This window comes from Lagenorhynchus albirostris, chromosome 13, assembly GCF_949774975.1.
Source record: "Lagenorhynchus albirostris chromosome 13, mLagAlb1.1, whole genome shotgun sequence".
In the NCBI taxonomy this organism is placed as follows: domain Eukaryota; kingdom Metazoa; phylum Chordata; class Mammalia; order Artiodactyla; family Delphinidae; genus Lagenorhynchus; species Lagenorhynchus albirostris.
This window is the reverse complement of record NC_083107.1, coordinates 70,143,817-70,159,596: the sequence shown is the minus strand read 5'-3', so window position 1 is coordinate 70,159,596 and position 15,780 is coordinate 70,143,817. Positions and strand designations below refer to the sequence as shown.

General features: G+C 48.6%; 1 protein-coding gene across 1 annotated transcript in view; it reads left to right on the top strand.

Moving 5' to 3' along the window:
• The window catches only part of EFR3B (EFR3 homolog B), an 85,592-nt gene that overhangs the window by 35,126 nt on the left and 34,686 nt on the right, over window positions 1–15,780 (top strand). Inside the window, exons 2-4 of the mRNA XM_060168645.1 lie at window positions 3,151–3,227; window positions 4,253–4,380; window positions 13,075–13,225. Coding sequence (XP_060024628.1) covers window positions 3,151–3,227; window positions 4,253–4,380; window positions 13,075–13,225 — 356 coding nt within the window. The remainder of the gene's footprint in view (window positions 1–3,150; window positions 3,228–4,252; window positions 4,381–13,074; window positions 13,226–15,780) is intronic.

Sequence of the window (15,780 nt, the reverse complement as noted above, 5' to 3'; positions counted from 1 at the left end):
CCTGGGAAGGAGCGTGCCGACAGCCGCAGTGGGCAGAGAGAGGGCAGGAGGGCAGGTTTAAATCCTGGGCCTTGAGGCCAGGGGCCCCAGGGAGCTGTCCTGTCACAAGAAATAGCCCTGGATGCCAGCCAGCTGGAGCCTGGACACCTTCTCCCAGGCAGAGGCAGGGAGGAGATGGGGAGACGCCAGTAGCAGCCCAGCCCAGAGAGACCGAACCCAGAGTCCGGTTTGCAGCCGAGGACTAGGTCCACAATCCTCCCTGTGCCCGGGGTGGGTGGGAGGCTGAGGGCACAGTAGTCCCTGGATATCGCAAATCTGATATCCTGTCCTCAGGGTGCCCCTTGGCTTCTCCAAGGACACGCCCATCCCCTAACAACCGAGTCTCCCCTGGAGCCCAGATCCCGGTTCCTTTCTCCTCCTGGTGGTGCCGCCCTCATGCCCTCCCCATCCTGGTCCCAGAGAGCCGCCGTGCCCGCCGCTGTAAAGCTCTTTGTGGCTCTTTGTGTGATTTAAGTAATTCCCACTAAAGTAATTCATTCTTTTCTGAATGACCCATAGGCTTGATCCTTCCAGGGCACATTTGCATTTCAAGTAAAGCATTTGTACAAACAGATTTAAGCGTTAATTGGTAGAATGAGGAGGCAATTATTTTTTCTTTTGGGGGGGGACTTTCCCAGGCCCTTCCCTGCCGTCCTCTCCCCTCCCCAGTGCAGGGAGGGTGCGGCTGGGATGAGCCAGGGGAGGCGTCTGCGTCTGGAGGAAGGGAGGAGATCAGTGGTTCCAACTGAAGGTTTTTTACGGTGGGACCTAGACTCATCAACTTTTTATTTTCCCCAGGTTTGTTTTATTATCACTGATTTCCTAATGCTGTCATTTCACAGCACCAAAATACAAAGAAGGAGCGCATGTCAGTCTTCAGCTTTCTGAAAACGTGGTACATGATTCTTAGTTTTTCTTTCATTTTGCCCCAGACGGGTGAGAACCTCCTGGGGTGGGGGAGGGCTCGTGGTGAGAACCACCGACTGGGTGGCCCCTCGAAGCCCTCCAACTCTCAAACACCAAGGCTTTCACACACCGCAGTCACGCTGCATTAAAGATGCATTTTCAAATGTTAATAATTAATGTAGTGTTAATTTATCATAGTTTCACATAACATTCTATAATGGAAATGGCCCCAGGAGAGAGGGTGGTAAAGGAGATTGAGGACCAGAGTAGAAAAGAAGTGGGGATCAAGCGAGGGGGCCGGGTAGGTGCCGCAGCCGCTCTTCCAAGCTGTGTCCGTCTTCCAGGACACTGGGGAAGAGTCTTGGGCTGCAGGAGACCGTTGTATAGTCTTCTCCCAGAGAGAGAGAGAGCAAGAGTGTGTGTGTGTGTGTGTGTGTGTGTGTGTGAGAGAGAGAGAGAGAGAGAGGGTGAGTGTGAGTGGGTGTGTGGGGGAGTGTCTGTGAGAGTGTGGGGGGGTGTGGGGGGGAGTGTGTGAGTGTGGGGGTGTGTGTGGGTGTGGGGGGAGTGTGTGAGTGTGTGTGACAGTGTGGGTGTGTGGGGAGTGAGTGTGTGTGGGAGTTTGGGTGTGTGTGGGGAGTATGTGTGCGTGTGACAGTGAGTGGGTCTGGGTGTGTGACAGTGTGTGTGAGGGGGGTGTGGGAGTGTGGGTGTGTGTGAGGGGGGTGTGGGAGTGTGGGTGTGTGTGGGAGTGTGGGTGTGTGTGGGAGTGTGTGTGGGAGTGTGGGTGTGTGTGAGGGGGGTGTGGGAGTGTGGGTGTGTGTGGGAGTGTGTGTGGGAGTGTGGGTGTGTGTGAGGGGGGTGTGGGAGTGTGGGTGTGTGTGGGAGTGTGTGTGGGAGTGTGGGTGTGTGTGGGAGTGTGTGTGGGAGTGTGGGTGTGTGTGAGGGGGGTGTGGGAGTGTGGGTGTGTGTGAGGGGGGTGTGGGAGTGTGGGTGTGTGTGGGAGTGTGTGTGGGAGTGTGGGTGTGTGTGGGAGTGTGTGTGGGAGTGTGGGTGTGTGTGAGGGGGGTGTGGGAGTGTGGGTGTGTGTGAGGGGGGTGTGGGAGTGTGGGTGTGTGTGGGAGTGTGGGTGTGTGTGGGAGTGTGTGTGGGAGTGTGGGTGTGTGTGAGGGGGGTGTGGGAGTGTGGGTGTGTGTGGGAGTGTGTGTGGGAGTGTGGGTGTGTGTGAGGGGGGTGTGGGAGTGTGGGTGTGTGTGGGAGTGTGTGTGGGAGTGTGGGTGTGTGTGAGGGGGGTGTGGGAGTGTGGGTGTGTGTGGGAGTGTGTGTGGGAGTGTGGGTGTGTGTGGGAGTGTGTGTGGGAGTGTGTGTGGGAGTGTGGGTGTGTGTGAGGGGGGTGTGGGAGTGTGGGTGTGTGTGGGAGTGTGTGTGGGAGTGTGGGTGTGTGTGAGGGGGGTGTGGGAGTGTGGGTGTGTGTGAGGGGGGTGTGGGAGTGTGGGTGTGTGTGAGGGGGGTGTGGGAGTGTGGGTGTGTGTGGGAGTGTGTGTGGGAGTGTGGGTGTGTGTGAGGGGGTGTGGGAGTGTGGGTGTGTGTGAGGGGGGTGTGGGAGTGTGGGTGTGTGGGAGTGTGTGTGGGAGTGTGGGTGTGTGTGAGGGGGTGTGGGAGTGTGGGTGTGTGTGAGGGGGGTGTGGGAGTGTGGGTGTGTGGGAGTGTGTGTGGGAGTGTGGGTGTGTGTGAGGGGGTGTGGGAGTGTGGGAGTGTGTGGGTGTGTGTGAGGGGGTGTGGGGGGGCAGCGTGAGTGTGTGACAGTGAGTGGGTGTGTGGGAAGTATGTGAGTGTGTGTTAGTGAGTGTGCGTGGGAGTGGGAGTGGGAGGGTGCGGGGGAGAGTGTGAGAGTGGGTGTGGGTGTGCGCGTGCGTGTGTGTACACACGTGTTCACACGTGTGTGTTCTATGGCCTGGCTTCCTGAACAGGTGCTGGTCTGCTGGCACCTATGCCAGATTTCCAAGCAAAGACACCCAGCGGAAAAGGCAGACGTCTTGGAGTGGGGCTGGGGCTGGGGAAGCAGTGAGAAGGACCGAGGCCCTGGCGCTCTGAGGGAGGGACCCTTCTGTTCCCAGCCTGGGTCTGGTTTCTCACGAACGGCCCAACCCGGTCCCCTCGGCCTGACCGGGAGGCTTAGCTCCCCGGTGTTTCTCGTTGCCGTTGCAGGTGTATGTGGCTGCTGTGGTGCCCTGCGCCCCAGGTACAAAAGGCTGGTGGACAGCATCTTCCCTGAGGATCCCGAGGTGGGTCTCGTCTCCTGCCGCCAGCATGCCTCTCACCCCCTTACCCCATCCAGGGCCCTGGGGGCTGCTCCGAGGGAGGGCAGGCCCCGGGGCTCACTCAGACACACCAAAACCTCGGCCACAGCCCCATCGGTGACCAGAGGCAGCTGGGAGCCTGAAGAGCGAGGAGCTTTGGGCCGCTCTGCGGGCAGCATCCGCAGAGGGCTCTGGAAGTGTGTCTCGGGTGCTCAGTGCTTCTGGCCACTGCTGAGCGTTCTCTCCACTCATGTCTCTCTGGGTGATAGTTCCTTGAGCCGCTAACTCAGAATGCTACTATTTCGCTGTTGTCAGGTGTGAGCATTTCCCTTCTTGGGTTTTGGCTCTGGAGCTCATGTCCTCTCCACGCTCCCTCTGGTATCTGCCAGGTGTCAAGTTGGCACAGGGGACACCTGGCTTCTTGGTTTCCAAGCTGCCACTCTACAGTCAGGCTTCATTATGGGTTATGTGGTTTTGGAAAGGGTCTGATGTACTTGACATCTTCTCTGGAAATCAATGACCTCTTCCTGATAGGCAGTGGAGGGTCACACTTCCAACATCCTCTGGACAATTCCCTGAAAGCTGCAGAGCTGCCTTCTTCCTGTTCACTTCTCGATGTTGGATATCCAATACGTTTTAATTCTGCATTGCTTTCATTGAAGACTTGTCATCCATTCATATACACACATATACACACACACATATATACCTCCATGTACATACACATATACATATGTAAATACATATAGTGTACACATGCACACACATATGTACATTTATATCACTGACTATTTTTGCTTATAGCTAGCACACTTTGGGTGAAGTTGGGAGTTCCTGGAGAGCAGGGTCTATGTTTTAATCATCTCTAGATCCCCAAAACCCACATGTGTGTGTCGCGTACATTACAGGCACTCTGGTAAGTGTTGATTAAGTTGAATGACCATTTACCTTTAGACTTGAAGTCTTCTAGCCATCGCATGGCCACAGTGAGGATGATCTGTCTTTTACAGGATGGCCTGGTGAAGACCAACATGGAGAAGCTGACCTTCTACGCCCTGTCAGCTCCAGAAAAGCTCGATCGCATTGGCGCCTACCTCTCTGAGAGGCTCATCCGTGATGTGGGTCGTCATCGATATGGGTAAGTAGTATGGGAGGGTGGAGAGAGATCTGCAGAAATTATATATTTTCAGGGCAAAACGTAGGGTCCTTTTATTTATTTATTTTTGGCTACACTGGGTCTTCGTTGCTGTGCACGGGCTTTCTCTAGTTGCTGCGAGCAGGGGCTACTCTTTGTTGTGGTGCGTGAGCTTCTCATTGTGATGGCTTCTCTTGTTTCGGAACGCAGGCTCTAGGTGCATGGGCTTCAGTAGTTGTGGCACGGGGGCTCAGGAGCTGTGGCTCGCGGGCTCTAGAGCGCAGGCTCAGTAGTTGTGGCGCACGGGCTTAGTTGCTCTGCGGCACGTGGGATCTTCCCGGACCAGGGATGGAACCTGTGTCTCCTGCATTGGCAGGCGGGTTCTTAACCACTGCGCCACCAGGGAAGTCCCAGGGTCCTTTTAAGAAATGTTAATAGACTGGATTGTTGAACAGCCTGAGAAAATGGGGACTGGGAGTGAGGAGTGGGTTCCCTGTGCTTTTCCAAAGGTAAAATGTGATGCTCTTGCCAAGATTTGGGAAGAAGGGGGTGTTGGCTTCCTAGGAGCACCTCTGTTAGCCTCCATTTACCCCCATGTCTCTATCCAGAAGCGCTCACACACCACTGAACCCAGAATGTGCCGTTACTCTCACCAAACCCACCCTGCCTCATTCAGCTTACTCTCTTAAAAAGCAAGGAGGGACTTCCCTGGTGGTCCAGTGGTTAAGACGCCACCCTACCACTGCAGGCGGCACGGATTCCATCCCTGGTGGGGGAACTAGTAGTTGTGGCATGTGGGCTCAGTAGTTGTGGCTTGCAAGCTCTAGAGCGCAGGCTCGTTGTAGCACACGGGCTTGTGGCGCACGGGCTTAGTTGCTCCACCAGACGTGGGACCTTCCCAGACCAGGGCTCAAACCCGTGTCGCCTGCATTGGCAGGCGGATTCTTAACCACTGTGCCACCAGGGAAGTCCCTGATCAATAGATTAAACAGCCAAATAGGTAGATTGAAATACTAAGCTACCACCTTCACTTATCAAATTGTTTTTTAAAAAAAGTATATATAATTTCCAGTGTTAACCCAGGGATGGCAAAATGAGAGGCATTTTCATACTTTTCTAGAATGAGTACAAATTGGTTGAAGCTTTCTAGAAAGTAATTTTGAAATATATGTCAAGAGCTTCAAAAACACTTATGCCCTTTGATCCAGTAATTCCATTTCTATTCATCTATCCCACCATATCAATCTTATATATAATCTAACTTTACACACAGAGATGTTCATTATGGTAATTTTTATAATACTGAAAAGATGGAAGTAACTTAAATGCCCAACTGGAGGAGAATAGTAAATTATGGTGTTTATCGCTTCAGGAAATGTTACCTAGTCAATAAAAATGGTGTTTATAAACATACTTTCCATATAATATGGAAAATGCCATAAGTAAATGAAAAATAGAATACATACGTATATACACAGTATTTAAATCAAGTTAAAAACAGTAACAAATCTCAATGCCTGGAAAATACAGTAAAAATAAATATGCCAAAATATTGAGTACTCTTAATATTTTGTGAACAAGGTGGCTGGGGTTTTTGGTTTCTATCTACATTTTTGTGTTTCCTAAATATTCTCTATTGAGCATGTATTACTTCCTGAAATGAAAAAAGTCAACGGCAGGACATACCATGTTTGTTACGCTACCGTCATGCCACAATCTGGAGTGGGGCTGGATGTAAAGAGAGCTCTAAGATGTCCCTGGTGGCACGGCTGTTGGAGCAAAGGGAAGAGTAGATCTAGGGCAGTTGTTCCTAAGTCCCATTGGTTCTGTTCTCTATGAAGCCTTTTATGTCCATCCTCTACTTTCCTCTGCTCCTACCTTTCTCCTGATGCAGGCTCCGGATTATGGCAGTGGCCTTGCAAATTGTCTCCCCGCTTCCCATCTTTCCTCTACTGGCCCTTCCAGATCAACACTATGATCTTCAAAACACAGACCAAGCTATACTTTCCTGGCTTCTTTAGCGTACAATCCAAGGTCTCAGCTTGATTTCTGGGCTCCTCCACTACCTGCCCCCAACTTGCCTTTAACCCGGACACACCTGCCACAGCTGCTCTAAACCCATTCCAGATGGACTAGCTGACGATCCCCCCCCTGACTTTCTGGCCTCTGAGCCTTTGCAGTGATCTCTCCCCTGGACCCTCTTTCCCCCCCTACGACCATCCATCAGCCCCATCACCCTCCAAGGTCCCTTCCTCCTGGTGAGGAAGGTGGAGTGAGAACCAGAGTGTAAAGATCTGCATTGTGCTGACAGTGTATAGAGGTCCACACCTCCACGGGACCCACCAGCCACGCTTACATCAAGCTATCCCCGGTATAAAAGCAAGACCGGAAACAATTCATTTCTATGATCCCTTTCTAGGATAAAATTAGGTTACACACTCAGTCAAAAGGGCATGAATAGAATGAACGTGCTGATTATATAAATCGCCTTGACATATTATAAAGCAGGCTCAAGCAAGTAAAAATGACTTTATCCTCGACTGAACCTGAAACTCATATGCAAGCAATACCATTAAACATTTAATACTAATTTTTCCTGCCCTCTCTGCAGTGATGGTTCTCTGAGTAAAAATGTCCTGTAGCCAGCAGAGCCACTCAGAAACATTCCACTGCCCTTAGAACTGCAACTCAAAATTGGTATCGTTCTGTTAAAAATAGCCATTGCAGCCTCTGAGTATTTAAAGCCTTGATGGCCTCTCTGGGGGCTCTAATCATAAACATTTGGAGAAGGAAAATCTGTTAGATCTGTACTCCTGTTCTCTCTCCTCTCCCTCCCCGTCTTTCCTTACCCAATGCCACATTCATCATCATTGTCCTAATCACTGGTGGCAGGTTTGGAAGAGTGAAATATTTACCTGCAGACAGTCTGAGGAGCTGTCTCCCTACCACCATGCAGGTGTCTGTGTTTATGGTTTGACCATGTGGACGTGAACCTTGGGTGTTGGACCCAGTGGCAGATCCACCCTCCTCTGCTTGTATGTGTTCAGCATCAAGGGTGATAACCAAATGTGGGCAGAGAGAGGATAAGATACAAATTTTAAGGTATTGCTACTCAGTGTGTGCCATAATGGGCAGTGATGTGCAGAGCAGCAAAAAGTGCGAATTCTTCATATTTTTCTTCTTCCAGTTCAGCCCAACTGCTAGAACACCCCTAGAAACTGGAGAGCAAGGGAGGTAATGGCAGTGCCGGGTGAGATTCAGGGTCAGCTGACAATGACCGTGAAGCAATGACCACGTTCAGAAGGCCACATTAGAATCTGTCAGGTTCCCCAGTGCCTGGAGGATGGAGACGCCCATGCCAAAGAGGGGTGGGCTACTCCCTGAGGAGCCTGACCCTGGAGCTGAGCTGGTGGGGCTCCCAAGAGATACACTGTCCCCAGAAGGACCCTGAACCTGGTTGGAGGACGGAGCTGACCCTTCAGACAGAGATGTCACAGATTCCTACTAGATGACGAGTTGATCCTTCCCTCCTTTGGCTGAGGTCAACCCCTACTTCTGGCTGCTAAAACCCAGAAGTTTCTGTCCAGCAGTGGGGACATGACTAAATACATTCAGACTGCCCAGAATAAGAGGTTCTTTGTCAAGGTTCTTTGAGTGATTCTTGGGCAATGGCTGGCCCTGCTAAAGCTGCCCCCTCTCTCTGTGTGCTGGTTCCCATCTCTGACCCTAGGTCTGCTTTCCTCTGCAACCAAGTCTGGTTCTCAGACTTTGACTGCCAGTTCCTCCTTTCCTGGAGGCTCCTAAGCCCGCTCCTGACTGAGTGAAAGGTGTTCAAGCAGAAGCAGCTGCCTGCTCTGGAATTCAATTCAAGGTATTTCCTGCCTCACTCCTACGCACCAGGCCCCCCCTGTGTATTTTCCTCACTTGTTATAACTCACCTTCTGCTGTGGTTGGCCCATGACTCTGAGTTCCTGTTGTTATAACCTGCTGAGTGGCCTCTCCTGACCTCACTTGCTGCCTGTGAACCCCAGTCCATCCCAGATTCCCTGAGTTCTGCCTTCTTCACCTACTGGGAAGCCCTACTAGTGGATCCAAGATCCTTGGTCATCACCTGCTGCTGTGGTCCATGCCCTACTCTTGCCTCTCCCTTGGGCCCCTGTGGTGGGCTGGTTCTCACCAGCTCCTTTCTTCCCCATCCTGTTCCAACTACCCAGTCAGGCCAGTTTCTCAGACCTATTACTACACTGGACTCCTTTCAGGATACCAAGCCCAGAGCAGATCTCTGCTGAGACTAACCTATTTGGCCCCAGTCCTGTTGAGTGGACATTACCCTGAGAAGCCCGTGCTCTTTGAAAGTATAGACTTAATGGATAAGATGTACCCAGGAAGGTTATGATAAGATAGGACCAATGCAGTGAGCAGGAGGTTCCAAAGCCCATTGACTTCTAATCTTCTAAGATACTTTGAAAAGTTCAAGTTCGCAATTATAATCCTTCCATCCTTAGTGTTGGGATCAAAGATGGGGATTGAAGGAGTGTGTATTCAGAGAACTAGGCCTTAAACTTTTTTACTTTTCTGTTTCACTTCTACCATCATTTTCACTTTCCATCAAAATTTCCTCTCTTGGTCAGTAGCCAATTTTTTTTTTTTTTCTGGCCAGCAAAGGATGGTTTTCCTTATCAGGATTTTCTGGGAATTTTTTTACAGGAAAGGGAAAAGCAGCAATCTAAGCTCTGGGGTTTGGGAGGCCTTCTGGTTTCTTCTCTTGCCAAACCCCACCCCGCCCCTTCCTTTCCCTCATTTAAACTCTATAAAATAATGGTGAAACCCTTCATGCAGAAGGATGCTGGGATGATTCATAGAAGAAGAGAATTCCATGCTGCCTGCTCCCATTTCCCATCCGCCATGTTTGGTTGCCAGAGTGTGTCCAGGTTTCTCCGCAGGGAAAACCTGTCCCTTTGGAAGGGCCCTGGCCCAGGTTGCTTCCCCAACTCTGCAGGAATCAGTCTGCTTCACGGCCTATACAGCGGACCCGGAACATGCCAGGCCTGGGTCTGCAAGGCACGACAGGTATCCTGAACTGTGGCTGTGACGTCCTGTGAAGGGCAAGGCTATCGAGGACTGGCGGGCCCTCCAGAGCAGGAGAAAACATGGCTCCAGTTCACCAAACGAGCCCAAACACCCAATGCTGCCTTTGTATTTGAAAGACACTCTGTAGATAAGAGCATGACCGGATCCATTTGTGAATGTGCCCAGAGATAAGAGCATGACCGGATCCATTTGTGAATGTGCCCAGAGACAGCTATTTAATGATATTTAATAATATTAAACAATAATAATAGCTGACTCAGTTCATATAAATAAAAGAAATAAACATTTTACAAAAGTGAGAAGGAAAATTTCAGAGTAGAGAGGCTGTTTTACTTGCGGTTGTTTGGTAAAGAAGTTAGGGCAAGGGTACTGAAGAAATGGTGACTGATGTCTTTAAAAAAGGACATTTAGAAAACGTCATGACTGCTGTTACTTTTATACACATGGATTTGCAAAGCTGGCTTATGTGTGAGGCAGTTCAGATGCACAGTGTCTGAAACTGAGTGGCTGCCACGAGGGCTTTGTGGAGCTTTGTGTTGTGGTTTTATAGTGTCTTCAGAAATCATCCTATAGTCATGCTTCCTGTGCATTCTTTTTATTTAACCAAACTCTGTTTTAAAACAAAGACGAGCTAATCGAGAGTTTTGTACTATCTGCCTAACCTTCAAAGAGATATGATTTGGATCAAAACATAAAGAAAAAATCTTTTAATCCATCCCCTATTATGTACACGGCATATAAACCTGACACTAGGCAGCTTCTTTTTTTTTTTAATTTGTATTTTTTCTTTTTGGCTGCTTCGGGTCTTAGTTGTGGCACATGGGATCTTCGTTGTGGCACACTGGGTCTTTTGTTGTGGTGCGTGGGCTCAGTAGTTGCAGCATGAGGGCTTAGTTGCCTGCAGTACATGGGATCTTAGTTCCCCGACCAGGGACCAAACCAGTGTGCCCTGCATTGGAAGGCGGATTCTTAACCACTGGACCACCAGGGAAGTCCCTCTCGGCCGCTTCTTAAAGAGAGGCCAAGTAGCAGAACTTGCTCTGACTTAGAGACATCAGCCTGACTCCTTGGCGCCCAGGTAGGTTTGGAGTTCTCTTCTCACTCTACCTTGCCTGCATTTTGTTTGTATCAGGAAGTACTTCCTGTGTTCCACATGGCTCTGTGAGTAGAGGGGTCACCACCCTGTAATGGGCACATGACCACACTCCGAGTACATGGAGTCTGCCTGATCTCCCCTCTTGCAGGATGGAGTCATGTTCAGCCCTCACTTCTCTTTCCTGTGAGGGCAGTCACTTGAGTTGCTTTGGATCGCTCAGGATTCCCTTTTATTTGTGCCCTCAGGTTTCTAAAGCACTCCTAAACCTGATTATCAGATACTTGTGTTATTTAGGGTATAAAGAGACTTGAAAATACAGTGGCTCCAGCAATATGGAAATATTTTTTCTCTCTCATGCAATAGTCCAGTCTGGGTTGGTGGGCTCCGCCCATGAGGTCATCCGGGGCTTTCACCTCTGGCCATCTATTTGCTGCCACTCTGCAGCCAGCAGGAAGAGGGAAGAGAGGACCCGGAGGACAATCCTGTCTTTCAAGCAAGCAATGCTGACGTTGCTCGCATCACTCCCTCTCATTTTAATGGCAACATGTAAGTCACGTGGCCTCACCTAGCAGCAGGAGAGGCTGGGAAATGTTCCCAGTGAGCAGCCACAGCTCAGCTAAACTTCTAAATGACTAGTGAAAAGGGCAAAAATAGATGCCAGGGGAGACATTTAGCATTCTGCCCCAGACACCTAACTCCTTAATGAAAACCGTAAAGATTTTAACCAGAATAGTTTTGCAGAGTCTCCCTTATTAGAAGTTAAAAGATAACCTTTTTCTATGAATGTCTGCCTTGTTTTCTTTTTTTTTTTTTTTGCGGTACGCGGGTCTCTCACTGTTGTGGCCTCTCCCGTGGCGGAGCGCAGGCTCAGCGGCCACGGCTCACGGGCCCAGCCGCTCCGCGGCATGTGGGATCTTCCCGGACCGGGGCACGAACCCGCGTCCCCTGCATGGGCAGGCGGACTCTCAACCACTGCACCACCAGGGAAGCCCTGCCTTGCTTTCTTTAGAATGCAAATGCTTGGTATGTAGGGGATGTATCTTTCATGATGTGCCTTACCTGACCAAATGCTCATTATGTCACTATCGTGGAACAAATGTTGGGTTTGAGCTTAGATGTGTATTCCTGATTCTCAGTAGGAATTTGATTTGTGACCTTTTTCTTGGGATTTAAGAGAGGCATTGAAGAAGACAGTAATTGGGGTTTGTCCTGCAAAGGCTAGTCTGGAAAGGACTGGGCATTTCAATTTTTTATTTTATTTTATTTTTCTGGCCGTGCTGCAAGGCTTGTGGGAGTCTTAGTTCCCCAACCAGGGATTGATCCCGGGCCATCAGCAGTGAAAGAGCAGAGTCCTAACCACTGGATCACCAGGGAATTCCCAGGATTGGGTATTTTTAGCATGGAGAAGAGAGGAACATAGTAAATGAGATTGTTGTTTCCATGTGGTTGAAGGGCTGGCAGGTAGGGGAAGGTTCTTTTTTGCTGCTTCTAAAAGTAGAATTGTGAATAAAGGATAGCGGTTATTAGGGTTTGCTTGAAATATAAAGAGGAGTTCATTTGGTTGTCAAAAAATGGGATGGGCAGCTCTTCACCATTGGATGTCGTGCGTTCCTAGTTTGCGAAAGTATTCACTCGGGTTTTAGTCTTTAGAATAATTAAGTGGTTAGAGACTTAGAATTGACACAGAGCACCTGCTGCATAAGGAGAAAAGAATTTTCATTCTGTGTCTGTCTTATTCTCCGTGAGGTAAAAATGCTCCCTGGGCAAGCTGAGTGTCATCCAAACATGGTAGGTAACACTGTCAACCGTATTGTTTGAGTAGGACTTCATTATAGAACTTCTGAGGTCTTCAACTACAAAAATTGCAATTTTATGTTCCTTAACGTTTGCAGTTGGCTGGTCCTCAGGCCCATTTCAGATTCTTCCTAAACTTTCTTCATTAAGTTCTTTGCTTCCTCCCCACTAGAGCCTCTTTCCTTCTTTGGAACCCTCGTGGGATGTCATTTTTTTGGTAACATTTCTTATTTTCCCTTTAGAGGAGATATCTGTGTATTTATCTTATCCCTCCCACTCTAGGCTCTTTAAGTTAAAGGACTTCTTCATCCTTACACCCCTGCGCTGACGAGGACAGTGTCAACAAACACGTCTTGACTTGGATGAGTAATTCTCTGACCTCACTGGGTTTGAGTTCAGAAGCTGCTCTTCTGGGCATCCGTTCTTTCTGCTTGTATTTCCTCATGAAATGGTGTACCTTGTCTGTCCTCAAGTTCTTCATGTGTAAAATAAGGGGCTGGATGAATTCATCTCTAGGCTCCCTTCCAACTCTGCCTCATTCTGCTTCTCAGGGCTGGGCTGGAACAACTGTCCAGTCGTCGGCGACCCGGGGGAGACCTGCATTAGCTGGATGCCACCCAGGTGGCCACTGCACTGCCGTCTAGATTGCCCTGGCCACGCAGTGGGGGTGGAACAGGCGCGAGGCTGAGTGACGGCAATGATGCTGCTTTCCCCAGGTACGTGTGCATCGCCATGGAGGCGCTGGACCAGCTGCTCATGGCCTGTCACTGCCAGAGCATCAACCTCTTCGTGGAGAGTTTCCTCAAGATGGTGGCCAAGCTGCTTGAGTCTGAGAAGCCCAACCTGCAGATCCTTGGCACCAACTCGGTAAGGAGGCCCAAGGGGCTTTGCGAGTGGGAATGGTGGGGAGGGGGTGTAGAACCTCTGGGTCAGCATGGTGAGGATCCATTCCTATTGGGTTTCTGACTTTTAAAAATGATTTTTCCCTTAAATAAGTTTAGGTGAGGCCCCAATAGATGTAAAAATAGAAAGGGAGGTGTTTCTTTGAGAGCGGGGGGTGCCCAGTGCCCTCAGAGCTTGGCCCCTGACTCCATGGGGCATCCTTTGAAAGCTGTCCAGGTTGTGCTTCTTTCGAAGACAGAGTAAACGGATGTTCACAGGACAGAGGGATCAGATAAGTGGGACGATCACAGGGAAGCAGGAAACAGGGCTTCTGGCTTAGTTCTGCCCTTTCCTAGCTGGGTAACCTCGAGCGGGTTATCTTTCATGAGCCTGGCTTCTCACTGATACCCTGAGTGGATTGAACTCAGTCCAAGCTTTGTAACGTAACTGGTCTCAGTACAAGTGGCGGCTATCATGAGGGCTTATAGTTTTGGGAGAGAAGAGCTATCAGATGTGTCAGGAACTCTCAGCTTTGCATGTATCTAACATACTTGAATATCCCGCTTGTTCTCTTCCATTTCTTGCTGTCTCTCTATTCCTTCCCCTTCAGGGAATACTTTCAGCTCCAGGTCTTCAAGCAGCTTGGTATTAAAAGCCCTGACATGCAACTATTTTACAAATATCACCAGGAAAAAAAAAATAAGTTTAAGGTTTGCCTTCTTAGCCTTCCCAACCTGACTTTTCTGAGTGTTTATTGCACAGGTCACAGCTGCTTTTCTGTTCTACTTAAGTTGATTTAACCAGAAGATAGTCTTTCAACTCTTCTTTCAAAGACCAAAACTAACAACCTATTCCCCTCTTTCCTCTCTCTGTGAGCCAGCTGCCTTTGACAAATTACATATACAGTAGCTGAGGGTAAATTCTTTTGTCATGTTGCCCTGGCAACAGCTTCAGTTACTGTTTCACTTGCCCTGTTTAAGATAACTATAGTCTAGAAGAGAACATGTACATGGAAACTAAACCAGTCATCAATGCATCCAGAGGGTATCTCCCCAGGGGTCGGCGGGGGAGACATAGAAGCATGTGGCTGTCAGCGCTAGCGTTCCCTACAGCACATCCTGGCCCAGGGTAGGCATTTTGTTAGCTACAGGCTTGAAAATTCAGAATCCTGCCAATTCCTAGATTCCCCATCACAGTGAATCACCGTATTAGCAAGAAAGCAGTTGACTAATGATTACCGTACTGCAGACAATGGAGATTATGTAAGGAGAGGTGATGATAAGAAAGTTGAGTCAGATAATTGCAATAGATTCAGAGTTCAGCTTCAGAGGCAGGCTTTGCTGGCGGTGTCCCTCAACCAGATGCTCTTTCCAGCTCTCTAAGCCTGGGACCTCCTCTCTCTTTCTTTCTTCATCCTTAATGGATCTTTATCCAGCTTGTACTTGACCATCCCAAGGATTGAAGCTACGGTAAAACTTGTCAGCAAAAAGTCTGGTTTTGCTAATACCATTCCTGCACATCATATGCAGTAAAGTATAATTTTTTAAATTTAAGTGTTGCTTTCAGGTCTTTAATGAGAATATCTGAACTTGGGATGACAGTGAGAGACCAGGAAAGTCAAGGGATGAGGGGGAGCCAGAGCCAGCTAAGCTCAATTATTTGCTTAGGGATTGGCTTCTGCATACCTGCCTTATTGCCTGAGAGGTCCAAATGTGTGTCTCAGGGACAGGGCAATGACCATGTGCCCTGACTTTCTGAGGTCACTCTGTGAGGATAAGCTGAAAATATTAAATCTGAGAATACCGAGGTCCTTCACATAAACAATCTCATATATTAGCCTAGTGTAAATAATAAAATTATTATGAAGGATCACGGATTTAAAGTTTGTACTTTCAGCCCTCCCTCACAACATATATAAAAATGAACTCAAAGTAGATTAAAGACCTAAATGTAAGAGCTAAACCTATAGATTAGAAGAAATACAGGGGTGTATCTTTATGATCTTGAATCTGGCAATGAATTCTTAGATACGACAATAAAAACAAAAGGAGCAAAAGAAAATATAGATGATTTGACTTCTTCAAAATTAAAAACTCTTGTGCATCACAGGACACTGTCAGGAAAGTGAAAAGACAACCACCAAATGGGAGAAAATATTTACAAGTTGTATATCTGATAAGGGTCCAGTAACCAGAATATATGAAAAACTCTTACAGCTCAATAGCAAAAAGAAAACCCAATTAAAGTGGGCAAAGGACTTGAATAGACATTCAAGGAGAAGATACACAAATGGCCAACAAGCACATGAAATGATGCTCAGCGTCACTAATCGTTAAGGAAATGCAAGTCAAAAAAAACCCACAGTGAGATACCTCTTCACACCCACCAGGATGGCTATATTTTTAAAAATCCTATAAAATGACATGTTGGTGAGGATGTGTAGAAATTGGAACCCTTGTACGTTGCTAGCGGAGATGTAAAATGGTATAGACACTGCGGAAAACGGTTTAGTGGTTCCTCCGAAAGTTAAACATATAGAA